Genomic DNA, 23,408 nt, shown 5'->3' on the forward strand with positions numbered 1-23,408 from the left:
AAATAAGCCAAGAAGAAGTGGCAGCCAACCAAAATATGACACAAGATAGAAGCCATTAAATTGCAAGATGTGATAAATTGCTAGAATTAACCAAGATATAGACTGGATTCTGACAATGGTTCCTTTGTTTTATTGTACAAGATAATCTTAGGTGCATACTATGGCGCATTTATCAATTTGCAAAAATAAACAAAATAAGTATAAAGATATGAAGACATCAATAAGTATTCTTTTATGTGCCAAGGTGGTTTTGGGGTAACCATGATTTCATAATTTTCTTTCAAATACACACAAACTGTAGCTTTATCCTTCCTTGTTTAGGAATTAATACTTTGCATAGTTGGGCTGGAGTGTTTGTTTGCCAGGTGACTACTGCTCGGCAGGTCCAAAATAGAGGGGTTATACCCATGAAAGACAAATTGGACAAGAAACATCTGACAAGTGACAAGCATGTTTTTGTTGTTTGCAGTATTTCTGTGGTGTGTAATAGAGGTTCATTTATGGTTTGATGAAATATTAGAAATTAAAGAAGGAAAGGTGACAGGCATGTTTTATTTATTTATTTTTTTTTCTGGAGAGATTTTAATGGGCACAAGATTTAAGAATCAAGATGTCAAGCTTCAACGATTGTATGAAGATATTTTTGTCTTTAGCCCATATCTGAAACACATCTGACCGCATTAATCCCGTGATCCCACTCTTACCAATTTAGATATGAATTAGGGTTTTAGATCTGCTAATCAGACTCAAATTCAAACACAAAGTGACATGAAAAATAACATTTTCAGATTTCAACATAGGGGTGGATAGAATTGATGTGGATAGGAAATCTGGACACCCGCAACTCACGCCTCCCATTTTGCCACATCAACAAGCCTCTCAACCATGTTACGTAGACTATACGTAAAGGATTCCTTCTCCTTTACGTAGACTATACGTAAAGGATTCCTCTCAACCTGTCGCACCTACCGGTACCAAGCACGAACAGAGCAGAGAAGAAAGAAGGCAACATATATACCTTTGGCCTTGATAACTGCAGGCTTATCACCGACGTTGAACATCAGATCCAAGTCAGGAAGCCTTCTTGAGTACGTCCTCATAAGTTGCAGGATTCCCCACAATGTAAAAACATCTCTTCCTTCTACTATATCTCTATATTTCTCCACGTAAGCTCTCCCGTTCACGACCATCGTTAGCCTAAAAAAACGCAGACCTTCTTGCTCCTTCCTCCATCTCCCTTGAGATTCCAGTATCTTTCCATACCATGGGTCTTCATGGATCCAACGGAAATATTAATTCTGGGCATACCTCAGTTGATGATGAATGCTCATTTCCCTTTTTCTTAAATTTTGCCCCATAAACATCTCTCAAATATGATGAATGCTCATATTCTGGGCGCAGATATATATGCAGCAAGGGAAACGATCATGGTGATGGTTTCTACCCATCGATCACTCATCCCACGCCCATGCTCCAGCTCGAGAGCACTGATTTCAACCACTGTGAGTCGTGTGTTTCCTCCCGGAAGAAACAATATCTTTGGCTCTGCAACAAGAACCCTCAAACTCTGATTCCGATCCTTAGCCAAGAAACAAGAGGATCCTGAACCCTCCACAACTTTGGTCCATTTACTGTTAGAAACCAGCACTTGAAAGACCTACGGACAGCCATGTGGTGTTCTACGTGTTCAGCGCTGACCTATTAGTGCACTAAAGTGAGAGAGAATGGCTACTATGTTACGCTGCTTAGAGAGAACACTGTAGCTCTAAACGGGTTAGGAAGACGATACAAATGGGTCTGATCCAACCCATATTCGACTCTAACCCCACTGAAACCCGACTACAATTATTTAACTTTTAGACATTTTTATTGTATATGAACCGGTTCAACTCGATAATTTTGGTAATTATTTAGTAATTAATTATTTAATTAATAATTAACCACAAATAAACTGAAATTCAATTACAGATTACTAATTAATTAATGGTTAACTACTGATTAAAATAAACTATTTACAAATAACAGTAAATTATCACAAAAATTACTCTTAATTTTCACTGTTTACAATAAATAATTATAAAAAATTAACAATGAATTGTCAGTCAAATAACAATCAATAATTATCAGTAATTATTAACTTACAGTAATTTAAGTTATTCTAAATTACTAAATAACTGAAAATCAATAAAATATTTTTTTCATAACAATTATTAATTATAGAAAATCATCCCTATAATTACTATGAACTTACAATATTTAACAATATATAATTGTTTAGGTAAATTATTTTGGAAATTTAATATCCAATATTATATCTAAATAATTATATAACAAAATATTACTATTATGCAATAACTTTAAAATAAATAAAACTTAAATAACGAAAAATAGTTAGGTAATGAACATGACTTTAAATATTGAAATAACTAAATATTTTAAATAATGAACATAAATAAGTTTTAAATATTTAAAATAATGAAATTAAGTAAAAAATTTAAAAATTTTATGAAAAATAGAAAAATAATTATTATAGACTTCATAATATTCCAGTTAATAATAATAATTTTATATTTTACAAAATTAATAATAAAATTATGTAATAACAGTATAAATTATAATTTTATAGATTATATAATTTAATAAATAATTAATAGTTTTAAAATTTAAATAACAAAATATTTAATTAACCTAATAATATTTTAAGTAATTAAGGTGGTGTTTTGCATCGATGTGCCACATTAGAAAAAGTGGTGCCCTTCACAAAACGACCTCTTATTTGGTGCCATTTTTTCTAGAAAAAAAAATGTTGCTTTAGACCATGCCTTGGAAATCGGGAAAGTGTAGTCTTAAAAAATGTCAAATTCAATGTTTTCTCAGAAAACAGCCCATTGCTGCCAGTGGTGCGATGATGTGACATCAATGTGGCATCATCTTGGACGTTGAATAATATGACCAATGCTGAAAACGGTTCTACAGCATTGGTACCAAACAAAACTAGTGTTGTTTCCCCAGAAAACAACCTATGTGGTAGCACCATTTCCAAACAAAAAATAAGCACCGTTTTCTAAGCTTACAACTCAGACATACCTAGCACCGTTTTCTATGTTCCCAACACCGATGCCAAACACCTACTAATTTTTAAATATTTTAAATATTGATCAAAAAATATAATAACTAAATTATATTTCAAATATTATTGAAATAACAAAAAAATAGATTAAATAGTGAAAATGAGTAGATTAAATAACTTAGAACTATTGAAGTTTCCCAATAAAAAAAATATGTAATAACTTTCAAAAAATATCCTTTAATATATAATTGAAAATAGAATAATAATTACATTTATTATTGTACTAATAATAAACAATTATTTCACTTATATCAATTAATAATTCTAGAAAATAATTTTCAAAAAATAATATTTTTAAAATCTTTACCTATCTCTATTATATATTTTTATATGTACTAAAATTAATATTTATTGTATTCTCAGTAATTATTGATTATATTTTTGTGATAAATATAATTTCAATAATTTTTGGAGATTAAACTATTGTTATTTTACTTTTGAAACTTAATTTGTTAAATTTATTTTTAGCAATTGTGTATTTTCATTATAATTTATTCATTAGTATTTATTGAATATTAACCTATTATTGGAGATTATACTATTTATTAATTAATTTAATATATTTTCAGTATTTATTGTATTTCTGTAATTATTGGGTTTGTTTAGTTTTTATTAGTTATTGATTTTATTTTTATTATAATTTTATTTTCAATAATTATATATTTTTACTATAAAATTTCAATAATTATTGGCAATTAAACTATTGTTATTTATTAGAGATTAGACTATTAAATTAATTATTTTTATTTTCTTATTATAAAATAATTATTAAAAGTAGTACTTTTGGAATTGAGTCATAAGTTTGGACCCCATAAGGGTCATAATTTTTCTTTTTTTGGGCACTACACAATAAGTTAACAACACAATTCTTCAAAATCTGAGCCGTTAGCGAAACTTGAATCCACATCTCTACTAACCCTCATAGGGGTCAGAATTTTTTTTTTTCTTTTTTGGGCATAGCACAATAATTTTTTTTATTAATTTACTCTTATGTGTTTTTATTGTTTCACTTTTGTTTAACAAAAGTTCGTGCATCACACGGGTCCTGACTAGTAAATTAATAAAAAGTAGTAGTAATTTATTATTAAATAAACAATAATATATGATTAAAAATAATAAAAGAATACTAAATTTCATTAATTGATATTTGATTTATTTTTTCATTCCCATGCATTGACAAGGGGTCCTACTAGTTGTTGAGTGGCATGTTTGGGTTTCCCTAGGATTTTTTAAGCCCCCTCTCCCTTACTTGAGTGTCGTTTCACTCGGTCTCTCCTTTTAACTCACACGATCTCTAGGATTTTGAGCTTTGAACTCTCTTGAATATTGTACCCAATGGTAGTTGTAGGCAAGGTGGTGGTCAGGTTAAGGAGATGGTCTCCTTGAAGGACAGAGGAAGACCAAAGGCGAGGAATCAATTAGAGGGTCAAGGCAAGGAGAGTGGAGAGACGACTGAGCAGAGAATCAGATAATAGAGTTAATCAATAGCTAAATGAATGAATTTCATAATAAGAAGGATCTCTATTTATGGGGAAGATCCCGAGATCCTGAAGGGAATGAGCTAAAAGTTTTTTGTTTTCTACTAGGAAAGGGAATATTGGATTCGTTATTGGTCATTAAGGAGCATTGCTATGGTTTCATCACATGTTCCTATGAGGATCTCTTCGAGGATTGACTTTCCTTTCACCCGAAGATCCTCATAACCCACGTGTGCTACTACATTTTGCACCTTACTTAATTGACATGGCGCTAGTAACGTCATTGCTTGGCGGGCAACGTCTTATTAGACCTACGTGGCACCTTGTCACGTTTGTCACTTCAAAACTACACGCGTAGCTAATATTCGAATCTGATTTTTAACTAACTAGGATTCCATAGTGATCCAGGGTTCATTGTGGGGCCAAATGCATGTAAAAACTCATCGTAGGTTCAAATCGAATCTGTATTAGGCTTGCACTAAGCATAGGTTCATCGCAAGCGTGTGGTGAACCGCGGGTTTATCGTAGACTTGCGATGTACTATAAGCTTATCGCAGAGGAAAGATGAACTGCAGACTGATCATAAGCGTCCATGTGGCATCGATCTAGTGTTTTTTATGTTATGAGGGACTAACCGAGGACTATGCACCTACAATAGCCTCTAAATAAAGCATCAAAAGATGTTGCAATTGAATACATTCTCAACATGATAGAAAAATAATTTTTGATACTTTTAATATTATTAGTCAAGAGCCGTGCGACACATGAAGATGGAGTTTTATGACATTTCGAATTATGTATTGCTCATTTAAGTTCGATTCAAGTATTATTTTTTGGGTGAAAAATTGCCACCCATTTTCCTTTTCTCTCTGACAAACAATGTCATAGTCAATGGGTTACGTGAAGTAGCATCACTCTGTTTTGGTGACCAGAATAATGATGAATTGATCAAGGTTTTCAATTTTAACTTTGTTCTCAATAATAAATTTACTATCTTTGTTGGATTTTGATATTTGACCAACAATAAATATTAAACAAATTTTAATATCACATTATGGTAGCATATTATATTTTAAATGAGATTATTTTTTAGCTTGAAATAATGATCCATTGGTCAAGGCACTCACTTCTCTGTTTTCAATAATAAATTAACTATTTTGTTGGATTTTGAATTTTTACTAGAATAGTATAAGACAAAGCTAGAATATAACGTTGGAAATTGATCACTCTCATTGGGGAATAAACTGCATTGTCGTCAAATTGGCTAGACATAATCCAGAAATACTGCTTGAGATTGAGTTGAACATGATCCCAAACAAGTATGTCTGAAGATGGAGCATTTACGGGAACACGTATTGGAAAATTGACCTTGTTTTAGGATGTTGCGATGCTTATTTCAAACGCTGTCAAAGGTCTTTTACACCGCCACCCTACCCTTTTACGTTCTTTTTTTTCCTCTTGTTACTAATTAGTTGCTGGGATATTAGGGTCCGTTGGGTTTGTAGTCAGAATTGGAATCGGAATGTTTCATTTTCGTAGTCTGTTTTTGGTTTAGACTGGAATGGAATTTCATTCCCAAAGGAGAGGCAAGGAATGATGATCATTCCCTCAAATGGGGAAATGCCATTCCAACAGGAATGGGAATGAGATTCTAATTCCGCCCCATCAAACAGTTGGAATCGGAATAGGATTCCAGACCCCTATTCCTGCAAGACCCTTAAATTTAATAAAAAATCACACAGATTGTACTTACTTGAAGCATTCCCCGACTGTGTAGTGTATGTTTACACTGGCTATAACAATTTTTTCTTCCTAAAGTTAATGTTTGAGAGTGCAATCTTCTTTGGCTAAATTTTCCGGATTGTTTCAGGGTGCTATCCCTTCACTGATAGGGATACTTTCCTCACAAAGAGCTTTCCTCATGTTTACTTTGTTGGTGATCAAAATAAATAAATTGTAAGAAATGATTTATTTTGATCACCAACAAAAACAAATTAACAGTAAATAAAATAGATTGGGGAGAGAGGATTCATGTAACCAACCCCATATAGTTGAGATAAGACATGAATGATAATAAATTTTTATATATTCTTGCAACATCCTCACAACCCTTGCAGCCATGCATCGGTAACATCTCTCTCCATATCTGTATGATTTTATTCATGGAGATATATTTACAATGCACGAGCACGGCTGGCAAGGGCTGTGACTCTGTGAGGACGAAATTTGAACATTGAATTTCATCCTGACAAAATTGGTCCTCCCGTACACTGGGAACATCTCGCTGAAGTTGTGAGGACGGTGTGAAGACCAATTTTGCAAGGACGAAATCTGGATCCTCCAACGAGAACACCAAGGGTGTGGTTAATGAGATCAAACTCACTGGATCAGCATTCTTTTTACAAACATGCATCAGAGTAAAACAGAGTGATGGTCATGTGAGGGCAGTGAGTGACACATTTCGGCTCACACTTGCTACTCAGCCTGACCAGAATAAACTTTCATTCACTAGCTCCTTCAGATTGTGGATAACAAGGCTTACAATCAGCTAATGGTCCTCCACTAAGTAAAAGAGTATTCAACCAGGGCGATTTTATGGTCCCTACAATCCACCTCACCTCATACTTAAAACTAAACAAACATCGAGTCTGACTAGTGTGACTACTACAAATTTCAGACATGCTAAAGTCATATTGAAATACATGTTCATAACTTGTAAAGCTGGAAAATGCTGCTGATTGGAGAAAATCATTTCTTTGCAATAAATAGCCCCCACCTTTGCTCACCCATTGAGCTCCTAACCAGCTTCGCCTTCCAACCGCCAACAATTTCATTGTAGTCTTCCTGGGATACCATATAAAGTCATAAAGCAAGAAAATGGAGTAAGTTTAAGTACTGATAGTTAAACAGACTCAAAAATAAGGAAAAAGAAGTGCAGAGAAGAAACCCGCACTTCAGAAAAGTCATATATGAATGTCCCTCTAGCCTTCTCGACAGCATCCAATTCCCTCTGCAGAACTTTTATGAACTGAATAAGCACCATAAAAGCAAAGCTTGTTAGGTTCCTGATCCCCAGTTGTTGTAAAACAAAAAAAATTGCAATGTTGCATAGACATGGAAACGCAAGTTGGAATCCAACATGTCTGGGAGTGACTCAGCAATTAGAGAAATGAATTTGTACATGTATATAGAAAAGTAAATGTTATTAAAACAGTATTTTTTGAAATCTACCATTCTATTACCCATAGAAAAAGGTCACAAAGTTCATTTTTATTAGCTAGTTGACATTCTGTATGAAATGTCAAATTTTTAGTACATTAGTTGTTAATTTATGTAAAATACCAATTGTCAAAATCTAAGGTTATGTTTGGTTTGAAGGGAAATGCAGGGAAAGGTAGGTAAACCTTTACAAACCTTATATAGGTTTTCCTGTCATTCCCTTCTTTTCCCTACATTTTCCTTCAAACCAAACATAACCTTAAGGTATCCAACATGGACATTTCATCAATTTAAGAGAGAGTCCATGCAACACTGTTTTTATCCTAACCTGATCTGTTCGATCTTCTGCATTGACTTCTTTAAAGCCAGCATCTCTGAGCATCTGTTGACAAAACAAAACATAATAGGCTATAGAGATATCTGAAGAATGTGAACTACAAGGAGAGAACAAAAAGGAAAAATAAAGGAGAAAAGGAAAACAGAAACTTCAAATATGGAATTACCTGACCATATGCCTCTACATCATGTAGATCATACCCTCTCTGCTCAATATACTCTGCAAATTCCTTAGATGGAGATCCAGCCCTTTTGCAGTAATCACTAATAAGAACCTTACCACCAGGCTTCAACCACTTGAAAAAGCTTTTAAATAATGCAGGTTTGTCCTGAAAGTACAACAAGGAATACATTAAGAAGGAATTGGCTACTCGGATCTATGAGTTACATTATGCTTTTGTATGTGTTCTTAAGCTGGAGAAGAATGTTTAAAGCCAAAGATAAAGTATTGATAAAAAAAGCTAAAGATTGAAGTTGAGAATGAAGCAAAAAAAAGAGTTGCAACCCACAGGAACTCTACACATTGAAATACCAGAGAGTGTGGAACAATAAAATGTAGAAATTGGCTGGAAAAAAGTCCTAACAGTGATGATAAGCTTAAGGCATGTCCAAGAAGATGTGGTGGTTAATCTCACACTTCATATATAGTTGAGACTATGCTGAAAATGAGAATTCAGACATTCAATTTCAACAGTTTAAGACACAAGGAATGCATCATAGTTTGGTCATGTGCAAGAAGCCTACCGTATAATCTAAGTTTCTTGAAGTAGCATTAAGAGTTTCTCTACGGTTCATTTTACTAGTAAAGACAAATCAGCCTTTGATCTCAAGTTCTTTAAAACATGAGTTCAAGTTTTCTTGAACTGGGGGAAAACAATGCAAGAGCCAAGTGGCTGAATATGGGATTTTTTTTTAATTTCTATGTACTTTATATTTTCTGTAGTAGGGGTATTTTTTTCGTTTTATATATTGCCTATCGGATAAGGTTTAAAATCTTGACTTATAAAGTTTGGTTGTGTCTGAATTTTCATAGCCATTGGTTTGAGGAGTTCAAGAGTTCTTGAATTTTCTTGTGATTATTGCAATTCAATAATTTTTGTTTTGCATAGTTCTAATAGGATTGCCCTCGTAATGTATATATAGAATGTTGAGTGATTTCCATGCCCTTGAGTGATTCTGGACACCCTGTAGAGTGATTTTAGTTCTCAGTAAAGTTTCTTTATTTTACATCAAAACCCATAATTTTAAGTGAACAGGCTATCAGAGAGGGGCAGCAAGATAAGTGGTGGCGGAAGTAGGACAGCAGTGGGAACTTGTTCAAGATAGCTTCCCTCAAAAAACATATCTGGAAGACAGCCGCTCCATCAAAGGTTGGATTTCTAATATGGCCGGCTGGCTTTAAACAAGTGGCTTACAGTTGACAGCCTAATTAGAAGGGGTATGCAGATCACTAATCAAGTTTGTGTTCTATGTAATCAAGCGGTGGAGCAGGTGGACCACCTGTTTATTCACTCCCCAGTGGCCCGGGGAATATGCCTGATCTTCATCAGAGAGGCCAAGATCCACTGGGTTGTCTCTGGCTCCTTGGTGCTGCTGTCTTCTTGGCACAGATAAGGGAAGATCATTTGGAGTTTGGTACCAGCAACTATTTTATGAACTCTGTGGTCTGAAAGAAATAACAGACTATTTAACTATTTAAGAGCAGCATCAGATCAGAAGAAGACCTCCTTAGGGTGGCTAGCTGCAAGAGGGCCTTGGCTACAAAGGATTTATCTCAGTTGTCCCCTATGAGAATCTTGTACTCTGTGTGCCTTCCCTGGTGTTGTATGTTATTCACCTTTTAGCTATTTTTGTCTTTTTGTGCCAAACCATCTCCAGTTGCTTCCAATATTTGAATGCCCTCAGATCTATACAACCTTAGTGCAAGAACTTTAAATCTCCTTTTTCTGGAATTTTGCAATTTATTTTGTGGGAAACCTGCTCAAAATGCTTTTAAATTAAACAGCACCAAGCTATCCATTATTGTAAATATCTCTGGAAACTTTATTAAAAATTTCACCCCTAAACTTTTTTGAATTTTCTATTCTTCCACCCTTCCACATATGCAGTACTCAATGATTCGACTGAGGACCTTTTCCAACTGCAAATGATGCTTCTCTTTAGTCCCAAAATCATTTCAAAAGTCTATAGCCTATGATTACACCTTAGATTCATCTTTAGGTCATTCAGATGAATCTTTGACACAAATGCAGGGGTGGACAGATAATTTAGGCAAAACTGCAATCATATTGGATTATTGATAAGTTTAGAAGAACCTCAAGGAATGAATCCAGGTTAAGAGTAATTTACTGTTATAACATAATAACCTGAAGTTAAATCTCAACACTATTGCACATCCTGTATTGATATAAGGGTGACAATTTACTCTTACAATATGTACAAGCATGTTGTAGAAAGTTTCATGGTTTTTCCCCACATATGATAACAGCCCAACAAAGTCAATATAAGATAAATATGGTTGAGCAACAAATGCAGAAACATTTCTATAGAGTTCTGAAAATAGACGAACTGAAAAGTAAGAATTCAGAAAGAGGTAGATTACTTTGATGTGGAGAATGGTATCACGGCTGTAGATCACATCAAATGTGTTATTAGGATATGCTTTCTTGGTGCAATCAGCAACTTCAAATTCCACCAAGCATTTGCGGCCAATGGCACGCTCAAGAGCAAAAGAAACCATATTTATGGAAAGATCAATTCCGAAAACCTCAACATCAAAGTTTTCCGCCATGTAGAAGTCACCTCCTCCAATGCCACAGCCCACATCAAGGACTTTCTGACCAGGCGTAAGTTCCAACTTTGCCACAAATTCCTTTGTTGTGTCTGTCATATGTAGATGACACTTAGTACAACTGAAAAGATATCTCAAATAGAAAGTCAAGTGTGTATACTTTTTATTGTAAAATTCAAAATCCACAGAGGAGAACTTAAGTAACCAGGAATGTTTTTGCCACCTCACAAAACTCTCTTTAATAGTAAGAAGAGTTTTATCTGACTAATAATATAGCAAACTTTAATCAAGACGATATAATTCATAACATCAAAATAGAAGTGACATGATTATAGAAAATCAAAATATGGTTCATAACAAGAAGCACAAAGAAAGCTTGGCCCTTGTATTTTCCCCAACTATAGCATGATGCCTTGTCAAGTTACACAAATAACTTGTACATCAGAGATTATGCCTGTTAATTACAAAAAGTGCATTCGTATAAAAAAAGGTACCCCCAAAGCATCTATGTACTGCTACCCACGAATATATCCTGCCTCATAGGGCCTTTACAATTTTATAACAGTAGGACTTAGTGGTCAAGTTGTTTCCACCACAGACACTAAGCTGCACTAACCTAAAATTTCCACAAACCTTCCATATGGAAACACTAAGGTGAGAAACTAGCCAATCTCAAGAAAAGAAGAAGAAAGGCTCTTTGCTTAGGTGACAACTAAGATTTGTTTTCAGTGAAGCTGCTGAAAAGATTATGCTGAATCTTTTTTTTTTTCATTAAAGTAGGACTTGGTAGTTGAATTGTTTCCACAACAAGCACTTATTTTTCTGCTGGGAAATTTAATGACTCATAACCCATAATTTGTATTGTTAATTACAAGTTGAAGAAGGAATTTATGAATATCCAGATCAAGATGCCAAGGTAAAAAGATATTGCAATCAAAAGATACAAAACTTTTTCAATTTTTCCTATTAAATGATGTAAGAAAACTAAGCTTGCATACCAATCCCTCCTGTGCTCACAAAACCTTCTCCAAAGACACGTTCATATCGTAATATGCCATTACATTTATACTGCACATTATCCAAGAATCGTTGGAACCCCTTATCTTCATGTGAATTGACCTTTTGCAATATCCAACATATCTGCATCAAACAGGATACCATATTAGCGTTAATTCAGCTGGCTACGGTCTGACTTAGACCAAGTTGGAGAACTGCAAACTAAGAAACATCCAAACACATTGCCTGATTTTGGTTCTTCTTGTTTCTCACATATGCTCCAATGCACTTGCATCCAATAAGAGAAAGCTCGAATGAATTTCCAGACCTATCATCCAAGTGTAATTCTTTAAATACCTGCAGTACATGTCAAATTATAAGTAAAACATCACAGGTATGTAGAAAAATTGCTCTTTGAAACTAAACTTCTTCAGAAAGATCATCTAATCACAATCTTGTGTTTTTTAATCTAAATTCAGCCCCATAATGACAACAAAGATGAAAAAGAAAAATATCATTATTTTCTGGCTACACTTATAACCTGATTAGAAGTTAGAACATAGAGAATAAAATCAATATCAACTGATGAACTTTGACCACAGCTATATATAAAAAGCAACCAACCATGAACAAAGGATAAGAAGTAGCACAAAGACAAAGAAAGAAAAAAAAATGAATTTATCTTAATAGGATTATTTAAGGCTGAAAAACTAAATGAACTGGATAGGGTAATTAAGTGCACACCTTTGTGTAAAATCTTGGTTCACGATAGTGTGTAGGATTGTTTTTCCGCTTACAATCTCCAGATTGATGAAAACAAGATTCTCTGAAGAAAATAAAGCCTCCAACCTTCAACCATTTTGCCATCCTTTCAGCCAGATTCTCAACCTGCCAAGTGCCAACCATGAAAATAAATGAAATAAAAAAAGCTAACTTAGATGACAACAAAATAATTTATTCAGGAGAAAAAAACATTATATGGTGACAAAAAGAAGTTATAAGCAAAATAAAAACAGAGCTAAATTGGTAAATGAAGCATCAAATCAAGTAAATAAAATAAGCCAAGTTATTGAATATTTTACATATGAATTGATAAAATAAAATATTTCAGAGAAATGAAAAGATAAAATCTGACAACGTATATATGGGGTGAACATACCTGCCAAGTCAAAAGAGTAAAGGTTACTAGATCACGAAAGGGGGAAACAAAATTTAGGCAATTAATATGCTGACAACAAAAAATATTGTGATTAACATAAACAAAAGCTTATAAATACTTATTTTACATCATCATCAAATAAATAATATATAGACATATTTTGTAGGTGTTTGTGCATGTATAAACATTCTAAGATAAAATTATTTGTATACACAATTTATGATCAATTTTATCAGCTATATTTTATTAAGGCTTCCCTAAATTTTTTGGTAAATGCCCATCCTCCTAGGCTTCTCTACCACCTTAGGCATTTATAAGACACCGATCATGGCTAAGATGCTTAATCAGAAGCACGACTTGAATGGGAATGGAATGGATGAGAAAGAGAATTAAAAAAATATGATTCTAGATTAAGAACATCCATTTCTTAACATAGGCAAACTACAGTAAGCATCCTCCAAATCCCATATATGCATTAGTATCTAATTTGAGAAAATGATGAAACAACTTGAGAAAATAATGGATAACCTCTTTATCTGACAGATACATAAGTAGCCAATTCGAGAATATTAAATCCACAGACTCGGATGCAATCTGTAAATCTGGAGATGTTACATCCGCACACAAAAACTTGACATTCTTATGATGGCCATTGATGCTTTCATTCTGCAAGGTTCCAATTTTGGAAAAGAAATATTCAGATGTCCAAGTATTCTGAAGAGAAATAACACATTTCTGCTTTCTGCTATATTATGTATAATACTAAAAAGTAAGATTACCTTCTTTATCACATTTTCAATGAAGTCCAAAGCAAGAACCTGACCAGCCTCCTTAGCCAGTTCACCAGTGAAACGACCAATACCTGCTCCTAGCTCCAATACACTTTTCCCCTTAAAAGGAGGAAGTAGAGAGAGTACCTATTTGCAATCAAAATAGTTCATTGTTATAAGACCAAAAACAAATAATTAGACTATTCAAATGATAAAAAGTAATAGAAACTGAAGAAGATCCTTAGGCATTTATGCAGCTCAGTAGAGAAAAGCTCGACAATCAACCAGAAACAGGGAAGCAGACAGACAAGTAGAAAAACATAATCAATTGTACACATATTGATGGAAATTTTGAAACTCTAATTCTTAATCTTTCTTTCTATCAGAAAAAGGAAAATGGATGCATCTACTATGATGTTGTCCGTTATCTTTTACCAGTAACTAGACATTTTTCCTAAAGATATTAGTACACAATGGCAAGACAAGCACATAATTGAAAAGTTCACCCAAAAGTCATCTGGATGATTCAATTGATGCTGAATGCATGCCAAAAAATGCTATATAATACAAGAATAAGATGGAAAACCTTTTATATGACGGATTTCCATTACTCATGGCAAGAGATCAACCACTTTTTACTATCATAGCTCTAAAATAACAAATGACAAACCATACCAAAGACATGTTGAATATTCACATCAAATAATTTCAGACCAAATTGAATAATTTCCACAGGGCCACCCTGGTGGTTTATTAGTTCCGTCACTTCCATGCGGTGATAAAGAAGAAAGAAATTATATATTATTGGAAATGCAGTCGTAGGAAGAGAGGTTCAAACTCTGAGGCAGCCAAAAAATGTGAAAAGGAAGAGGTTGGAATAAACAGAACAATTATTTGTTTACCCTTCAATTTCTCCATGCAGGCCAGACTTCGTAAGAAGAAAATTAGAGGAAAAAAAATGCTACCATCCTTGAAATACATCTTAATTAGGTTGGCTTAACAACATAAATCACCACCATCTTGTGTTTGAGAACATATTTTTGACACAGAAGGGTATCCTATCTCTTCATTTCTAGATGAATTTATCCATGTGTATCAACACTCCGATCCAAAAGCATATAAACATAGCTAAAAAAATCCAATCACACAAAAAATCTTAAAAACCGTAATCAAAAGAAAAAACAATAACAACAGAAAAAAATTTCAAAACATTGGCCTTTTCCATACTTAACAAGAACAAACACCTCATAATCATGAAAGAGAAAAATGGAACATAAACCAATATCAGGTCTCCATCAAGAAATTAAAACAAAAAAAAAGACCGAAACATAGAAATTTAGCGAGGAACACTTATTACTTCAGGTCTCTCTTCCTTGTCAAGATCAGAAGCTTTGGAATCAAGCATCATAGCTTCAACAGTCAAGTCCACAGAGTGCTCAATCCAGTAGCTCTTCTGGATCTCGCGTTCTCCACCTACAAAATTTCACAAAGTAAACCATTTTCAACGAATAGCAATATTACGAAATGGACTCCTCCATTAAATCCGAAGAAAAATAAACCAAATGACATTCGAATGAGATCTTACCTTGAGCAGCCATGGCGGTAGATTAAGACGTGAGATTCAGACGCTAATGCGAGGTTGTCTGTAAATTTGAGAGTTGAGGAAATGAATGAGATCAAGAGCGACTGCACTAACAACCTTCAACGGCCACACGAGCCCTCGAAAAGCTCCTCGATCTTCGATTGTAAACCCTTCCCCTCTGCTGCATCACCAATTCCTCTCTCTCGCTCGCTCTCGCTCTCTGATGTTCGTCGTGCTTTCTTCGTTCTGCTTCGCGTCTTCATTATATAGAATTGGCGAGTTGAAAATGAATCTTGCATCTGCGAAGCAAAACGGCCCCAGTGGCGGAGAAATCGGAGTATCGGACGATATAGGAATCGTGATTAGCCACGTGTCGTATCGTATGAATGGGATCTAATGCAAGTTGACCACGGTAAATTTATATGTCCTATCAATCCAAACCGTTGGACGGGTCACGGGTGTAAGAAGTAAAGATCTGTTGGAGCTACTAGACAAAGTAGGACGACCTGCAAAGCATGTTAAAAGAATTTGGTGGAGTGGCTTGAACGAACGGTGGAGATTGAACTTGTGTAAAAGAGAGATTCATCAGGGTACGATGAATCTTGCGTACAATAATATAGTTTGTCTTCATAGAAACAACTTTCCTGCTCTCACATGGAGTGGTGAAGTCATCGTGTCCGGATCTCCAGCACTCGGAATGGTGTGTGCTGGGATGCGCATTTCCATTCATAAGCGAATACATCAATGACATCACCCAGTTCGCAGACTCGCATGGGCGGAAAAATTAAACAAGTTTTTCCTTGGTCTCCGTTTGGTTCGTGGGATGGGATGAAAAAAAGGAATGGAATGGGATGAGAAAAATGTAGAATGTCAAATCTCAAAATTATGAATTTGGGGTTGTATCAAAATCGTGCAACCCCAGTGGAAAATTTTGAGAAACCACTGTTACTATTGACGATGAACAGAGGGAACCAGCGACGACGAACAGAGGAGGGAGAGAACCAATGCCTTCCTTTTTACTATCGACGATCTGCTACCTCCCCTTCTCAATTCAAACCCAGAAGCAAAGCAATGGTGGCGGCACCCCCTCTCAGCCACTCTCTTCCTCCCTCTCTCCTCTCTTCTTCTCTTTCTTCTTCTTCCATCTTTTGTTTTTCACCCCAAAAAAAGCATTGTTCATTGTCTTCTCGACAATGAACACAAGAATTACCAACAACGGTGACCATGATCATTTACCCTCTAGTACCTCTCTCTATTCATCGTCTTCGCTTTCCGCCGACAAATTACTGTCTCCAACGACACTGTTTGCTTTCCAATGGTGATTAGCGACATTGTTCATTGTCTTCGCTTTCCGCCAGTGAACTACAGTTCGTCTTCCTCTTGATGAAAGAGAGCACCCCACAACGACTATACTCCATCATTCCTACGTCTCTGGCAACCGTTTTTACTGGTTTTAACTAGTTTCTCCGATCATCCATTGTTTATGATTTCCTCATTTTCCCTCTCTCTCTGATCGCCGCTGCAGTCATAGAGCTCTCTTCTTCACCTTACATGAATCCGACGAAGAAGTAGCTCGTCATAGTGCTTTCCCCATTACTTTCCCATATATAAAACCAAACAATAAGTGTGTAAATTTTTACACTTTCCCATCACATCCCACCCAAATCATCTCACAAACCAAAGGGAGCCTTATATTTAAATGTTGCAATTTTTAAAACACAAAACAAGAAAAAGTGAAAAAAAAGGAAGCCCAGATCTAATTTTTTGAGTTCACATATGCACCACACAAGGGGGGCGCCCCACAATGCCCACAGCACATCCCCACTATGTATTGGGATTGGAAATATCTCTTGATGATGATGACATCATCATTTCTGATACTATCATCGGGAGATATTCCCCATACACAATGAGGAAATGCTGTGGGACGTTGTGGGGCACCCCCCTTGTGTGGCGCAGATTTGAAGTCGAACATTTTGGACTCAAAAGGAGAGAGAGAAATACAGCTAAACCTTAAAGTTGTATGGATGTCATTAGCGATTGTAGAGCTCTCTTTCTTCTTCAGAATAGAGTTTTTACAACTTCAGAGTAGACTTGTCTTTTTGTCCCCAACCTTTAACTAAGGTTGCAGAGAGAAATTGTAAAACAGAGAGAAATACAGTCAGGGGCGGAAGCCATCAACGATTGCAACTTCAGAGTAGAATTTTACAAAAGAAATTTGGTTTTTCTTCTCAAATATTCCATGAAAAGCGGAAACCATCTATAAATAGACTTGTCTTTTTGTCCCCAACCTTTAACTAAGGCTACAAGTCTCACGTTTTTTGGAGCTAATTTTTTAATTTTACTCAAGGACGAATTAAGGCGTTATTCAGTTTTGGGGTCCGACCAAAGCCATCCAACACATGTTGTTCGAAAACCACTTCTAATAAGATATCACATCTCCACCCGAAAAAGGGCAGCCACAATGTCTTACAGCACATTCCCGCCGTGTATTGAAAATATCACATCTCTCAATGTGGGGCAAAGATGTGAATTCTTCTAATAACATAACAAGGATTACGAACTCATTATTAAGGCTAGAGGAGCCGACCATCTAGTGAAACTACTGAGATAGAGTTATTATTTCTCTGTTTTTTTATCAATTGCTGTAACTATGTTGTTTAATAATGGTTTGAGATCTAACATAAGTTGATATTGTTAAATAATGGTTCGAGATCTTGCTGAACAATGGTTTAAGATCTTGCTGAAATTTCTTCTTATGCAAACCATTCATCGGTAGAATTCCCTATTTCAAAATATTTCTAATCTTAAGTTATCTATGCTTATTTTTCATACAAATGGTTTTTTCTTATGGAAATGAGGAAATCTTTCATCAATTGAATTCCATGTTTTAAAATGCTTTTTACTTTCTGATCTTAGGATTTTTCTACTTATTTTTCACACAGATGGTTTTTTTCTCCATTGGGATCATTCAAACTATATTATTTATTTATTTTCTAGTACTTTTATTTTAAAACATAAAAAAAAAAATTAAAACATTAGCCAAGGGCGTTATACCTAACTGGCGTATTATCAAATGAATGGAAGTGCACCTCGGCACACACCATTCCGAGTGCAGGACATCCGGACTCAAATCATCCAAGTGCAGGTCTGGTCCAGTCTCATCAGCGGCCCCATGCCATGTGTTTCCGAATTCTGTGCGAGTGTAGTGCATTATTCATTATGCACAGGATATGACCAGCGCTCTGTGGTCAGCAAATCCGAATTCTGTGTTTCCGTCCACACTGTTTTGGGGTCCGACCATTTTGATAACAATTGAAGTAGTTGAACACTTGAATAATATGATTTAGGGAGTATCTACAGCACGACTGCATTAACAAAAATAATATAATTTTGCTGTGAGAAACACACAATTACTTCTTTAATTTTGGACACAAAAGTTGCTCCCATCCCCGATCCCAACGGGCCATTTGATAATGGATGAAATTGTTAAATTGAATGGCTTATTTCTGGACACGATGTATGAAACGTGGGGACATACATGTATAAAAATAGTTTTTTTATAGGAAGGAGATCCGGACTCGCTTATTAGGCAGTGGTCTGCCAGAGTTTCTTTTTCCTATACTTTCCTTTTCATTGAAAAATATTAAATTATTCCCTTAATTTTCATTGGAAATAGAGCCATTTAGAGATACGAGCTCCTCACGTGACATGGTCTAACATACTTCCAAAAGCTCTAATTTGTTCCATTCCCTAAATTAATATATATCGATTCCAAGTTGGTGAACCATATTCCACAATTTGGAATATATAAAACATATATTTTCCCACTTTTCCCTATGTTGGATCTGTGTATTAAGAATGAATCCAAGTGGTTATTGATCCAATGAATGCATATTTGATCCAATGGTCGATAATTGGAATCTTGACTGTTGTAACAATATTCATGGAGGACGGTTTGACCTGACCTATGAAATAATGACATGTGGATATCGACTCAGCATGACCAATAACTCAATATTATAGTCTAGTGACGGGCCCACAACAGGAGAAGCTCGTCAAGATGCGAGCTCCGGGTTTCCCGAGCTCTCTTTAAAGGAATACCTTGAGGCAACTTTAGCTCGCGAATGAGTCGCCTGACCTACACCCCCTTCCCAGGGCTAAGGCACCCCGAGCTGCCTCCAAGCTCGGGGTCCTCTGACCTTTCCTAATACCCGAGTTCCTCCCAATGGACCTCGGGTCACCCCCAGGCAGGAACACACCGATCCGCCTATAAACACCCGAGGTGAAGACACCTCGGGCCAGACAGCTCGGCTTAGCTTGCCCCAGGCAGCTCGCTGCTTACGAGATAGTCCAGCACAGGGTATCTTGCGGAAGGGTAGTTCGGAATATCCTAGGAAGACCTCCTACTCGACCACCGTATCCGACAAATCTGGAGGCAGCAGCCATATCCCTCATCAGACAACGTCGAGCCTGCCATCTTCAGAAGGTGCCTTACACCTGACAGACACGTACCCTGTAACGACGTCCCCGCGCACGCCACCTCAGCCCTGCCAGTAACGGCTGCGGCAGGCTAACAGTGGCAGTTATACCAGCCCTGTCAGAGGCCAGTGGGCCGGATGTAACGGATTTTTGCTACAAGGAGTTTAATATCAAGGAGGACAGGTATGATCAGGATCATCTTCTACACTTGCGCTATCTGCACTCTTAGCCTTCGTCTTCTCCTTGCTTCTCTTACAGAGTACAAACTTAAGCATCGGAGTGTTCCCGCCAGGTAAACCTCCCGGGGATTCTTCTTCTTCTCCACCTCAGGTATCTTCTAGGAGCCACGTGAGTGCCAGCTAGGAGTGACCGGATCGCGCTACATCATTTGGCGCTGTCTGTGGGAATTGCTTCGAAAAGCCTTTCTAAAAACTTTCAAATCTCTTTACTCTTCAAAACTCAACACTCATGACATCCTCAAACAACATCGGACGAAGCATGGAGATGGATGACTCCAGGGAACAACCCCAGCTTCCTACTGTATGCATCGGACAATTCACCATCCCCCTCTCGGCGGACGGGATCCCTAGCCTGAATGTGCCTCTTACAGGGGCACCAGCCGTTGCTCCACTCCCTATTACAATCGGAGCAACCTTCACCGAACCCTCGGTTGTGCCCCCAGCGGCCAACCCGAACCAACTGGAAGACTTGATGCAGTGCATGCGGGCCATGCTGGCTCAAATGTAGCAGTTCCAATAGTTTTAGCTCTATCAGCAACAGGTACTACACCAAGTCTCCCAGTACTAGTATTAGCAGCAATTCCCTCAGCAGCCGCAGCTCCCTCCGCGGCACCCAACCTCACAGCGAGATAGGTCTCGCTGTAAGGAGGAGCACCTTTCTTGCCGAGGAGAGGCCCCTCAAAACCCTCCTAGGAGCCAGGCCTCCTCCCGCGGCAGGCAAGAAAGACCGGTCACTTCGGCCTCGCCATGGACAGTCAGGTTGGGAGGACCTCAACACGCCAGATCCACGTCGCCTCAGCCCTCCAAGCCCGATACCCCATTCTTAGAGAACCAGTTCGAGATTCTAGCTGCAGGCTCCAAACAAGATCTCTCTGTCCGCAGCCATCACCAACGGCCTGAGCTACTTCCTGCGCATACCATCTCGGACAGCACAGAAGTGAGCAGTACAAATGTCGAGCCCGCCAAGAAACAGAGACGCCACCACCGAGCTCGCCGGTCTGCCACCCCCGACCTACCCGAGCTCAGAGGCAAAGAAGAGGTAAGCTTGGGCGAAGTCAAGGCTCCCATCCTTTCAGTTCAATCCCCCTATCTCCCGAGCTCCTGGTAGTCCCAATGCCTAAAGACTTCAAGCCCCCCCTCTTGACAAGTACGACGATTCGTTCGACCCAAATGATCACGTAGATGCCATCCAATCGCAGATGCACCTGGCAAGAGCCAGTGAGTCGTGTATGTGCATGGCCTTCTCCACCACTTTCAGGGGAGCAGCCCGCACATGGTACCGGAACCTAGCGCCCGAATCAATAAGAAGTTGGGCACAGATACCGCAAGCCTTCATGCAGATACCGCGCTTGGACCCTGTCGTGCGCCTCGTAGCAGCCAAGAAAGGCGTGGCGCATAAAGAGTTCAAGTGGCACATGGTCGTCAACCAACCAACGACCATAACCAAATTTCTTAAGCTTGTAGACAGGTTCATAGCCACTAAAGAGGAGATCAACCAGAAGGGTGAGGGTGCGCCCGAAAAGAGGAAGAGGGAAGGAGAGCCTTCCAGTCATGGGGACAGCCGAAAGAAAAAGGATGTAGCTTGGGGGGCAAAGCCAGGTCAGTCGTTCCGAGCTCCTGTAGCGGACCGAACTGATTACGCCCCACTGAACGCGAAGCGGGCCGAAATCCTATGGTGATCAAGGACGCCCCGTATGTGAAGTGGCCACCCCATTTGAGGGGAAATCCCAATGAGAGAAATAAGAATCTGTACTGTAGTTTTCACAGAGATCACGGTCATAACACCGAAAATTGTAAGGAACTTTGTACAAAATAATAATAGTAATAATAAAGCAGGTCGGCAAGAGGAGCACGGTAAGGATGCTCCCGAGTCCAGCAGCAGGCTGACCGAACAGCCACAGAGGTAGCCTCCGGAAGAGAGGTCGGTTCGGGGGACCATCAACACGATAGTGGGAGGTTCGATCGTCGCGGGTTGTACTTCAACAACAGCTCGGACATCAGTTCGTGAGGCCGCTCGGGAAGAACAGAATCCTCTAAAGCGGCCGAGGACAGAAGAGCCAAATTTTCTTCACAGAAGATGATGCACGAGGGGTCCACTACCCCCACGATGACGCACTCATAATAAAGCTGAGAATCAACGATTTCGAGGTCAGGCGCGTACTCGTCGACTCGGGCAGCTCGGCCGACATCCTCTTCAAAGCTGAGTTCGACCAGCTTCAGTTGCAGAGAAGCGACTTGAAGCCTGTGGACACTCCTTTGGTGGGCTTTAGCGGAGAAGAAGTCCGGCCCCTTGGGAAAATAACAGTACCTATGGAAGTCGGCACATGGCCTTGCGTAGTTAGATTCAAACACGACTTCCTGGTGGTTGCAACCCCCTCCCCATACAATGCCATAATAGGCCGGCCGATCACCCATGTCCTACGGGCGATGGTTTTCACCTATCATTTGGCTATGAAGTTCCTAACATACTTCGGTGTGGGGATAGTGCGGGGCGACCATCACGAGTCCCGCAAGTGCTATCTTGCCGCCCTGAAGGGAATGACCAAGGTGGCCGACGACCTCGAACTGGAGCGGCCGACGGAGTAAGGCGAAGAACGAGCCGCGCCCATGGAAAAAGCAGTCACAGTCCCGACCTCAGCAACAGACCTATCTTGGACGCTTCAGATCGGCGCTTCCATCCAGGAGCCTCTACGATTTGAACTGGTAAGCTTCTTACTTCAAAATTTAGATATTTTTGCATGGTCCGCGGAAGAGATGCCTGGTATAGACCCCGGCCCTATAACTCACAAGCTGAATACTGATCCTGTAGTTAGGTCCGTTAGATAGAAGAAACACAACCTAGCCCCAGAGCGGTGGAAAGCGGTCGACGAGGAGGTCGAGAAGCTCCTCGCAGCTGACTTCATAAGAGAAGTCTACTACCCTAACTGGGTAGCCAACCTCGTCCTAGTAAAGAAGGCCAACGGCAAGTGGCGCTTGTGCGTCGACTACACCGATTTAAACCGGGCTTACCAAAATGACTAATTCCCACTCCTCAGAATTGACCGCTTGGTGGACACGACCTCAGGGCACAAGTTGCTAAGTTTCTTGGCCGCCTATTCGAGCTATAACCAAATCAAGATGGACCCGACGGACGAAGAAAAGACTACCTTCATCACGGAGTTCGGTGTATACTGTTACAAGGTTAGGCCCTTCGGGTTGAAAAACATAGGGGCAACCTTTCAAAGAC

At 38.1% G+C, this 23,408-nt stretch overlaps 1 protein-coding gene across 1 annotated transcript; it reads right to left on the bottom strand.

The window, feature by feature from the left end:
* Positions 1-7,093: 7,093 nt before the first annotated feature.
* Positions 7,094-15,718, bottom strand: LOC104601850 (phosphoethanolamine N-methyltransferase-like). Its single transcript, XM_010265376.3, has 12 exons — positions 15,465-15,718; positions 15,237-15,352; positions 13,889-14,026; positions 13,638-13,775; positions 12,695-12,838; positions 12,197-12,307; positions 11,953-12,094; positions 10,766-11,046; positions 8,331-8,492; positions 8,156-8,209; positions 7,562-7,636; positions 7,094-7,452 (listed from the first exon to the last, which is right to left on the bottom strand). The coding sequence occupies exons 1-12, from the start codon at positions 15,475-15,477 to the stop codon at positions 7,357-7,359; spliced, it is 1,470 nt and encodes a 489-aa protein (XP_010263678.1). The 5' UTR covers positions 15,478-15,718; the 3' UTR covers positions 7,094-7,356.
* Between the last annotated feature and the right edge of the window lie 7,690 nt (positions 15,719-23,408).

The sequence above is a fragment of the Nelumbo nucifera genome, chromosome 3 (genome assembly GCF_055504915.1).
Source record: "Nelumbo nucifera cultivar China Antique chromosome 3, China Antique-T2T, whole genome shotgun sequence".
Classification (NCBI taxonomy): domain Eukaryota; kingdom Viridiplantae; phylum Streptophyta; class Magnoliopsida; order Proteales; family Nelumbonaceae; genus Nelumbo; species Nelumbo nucifera.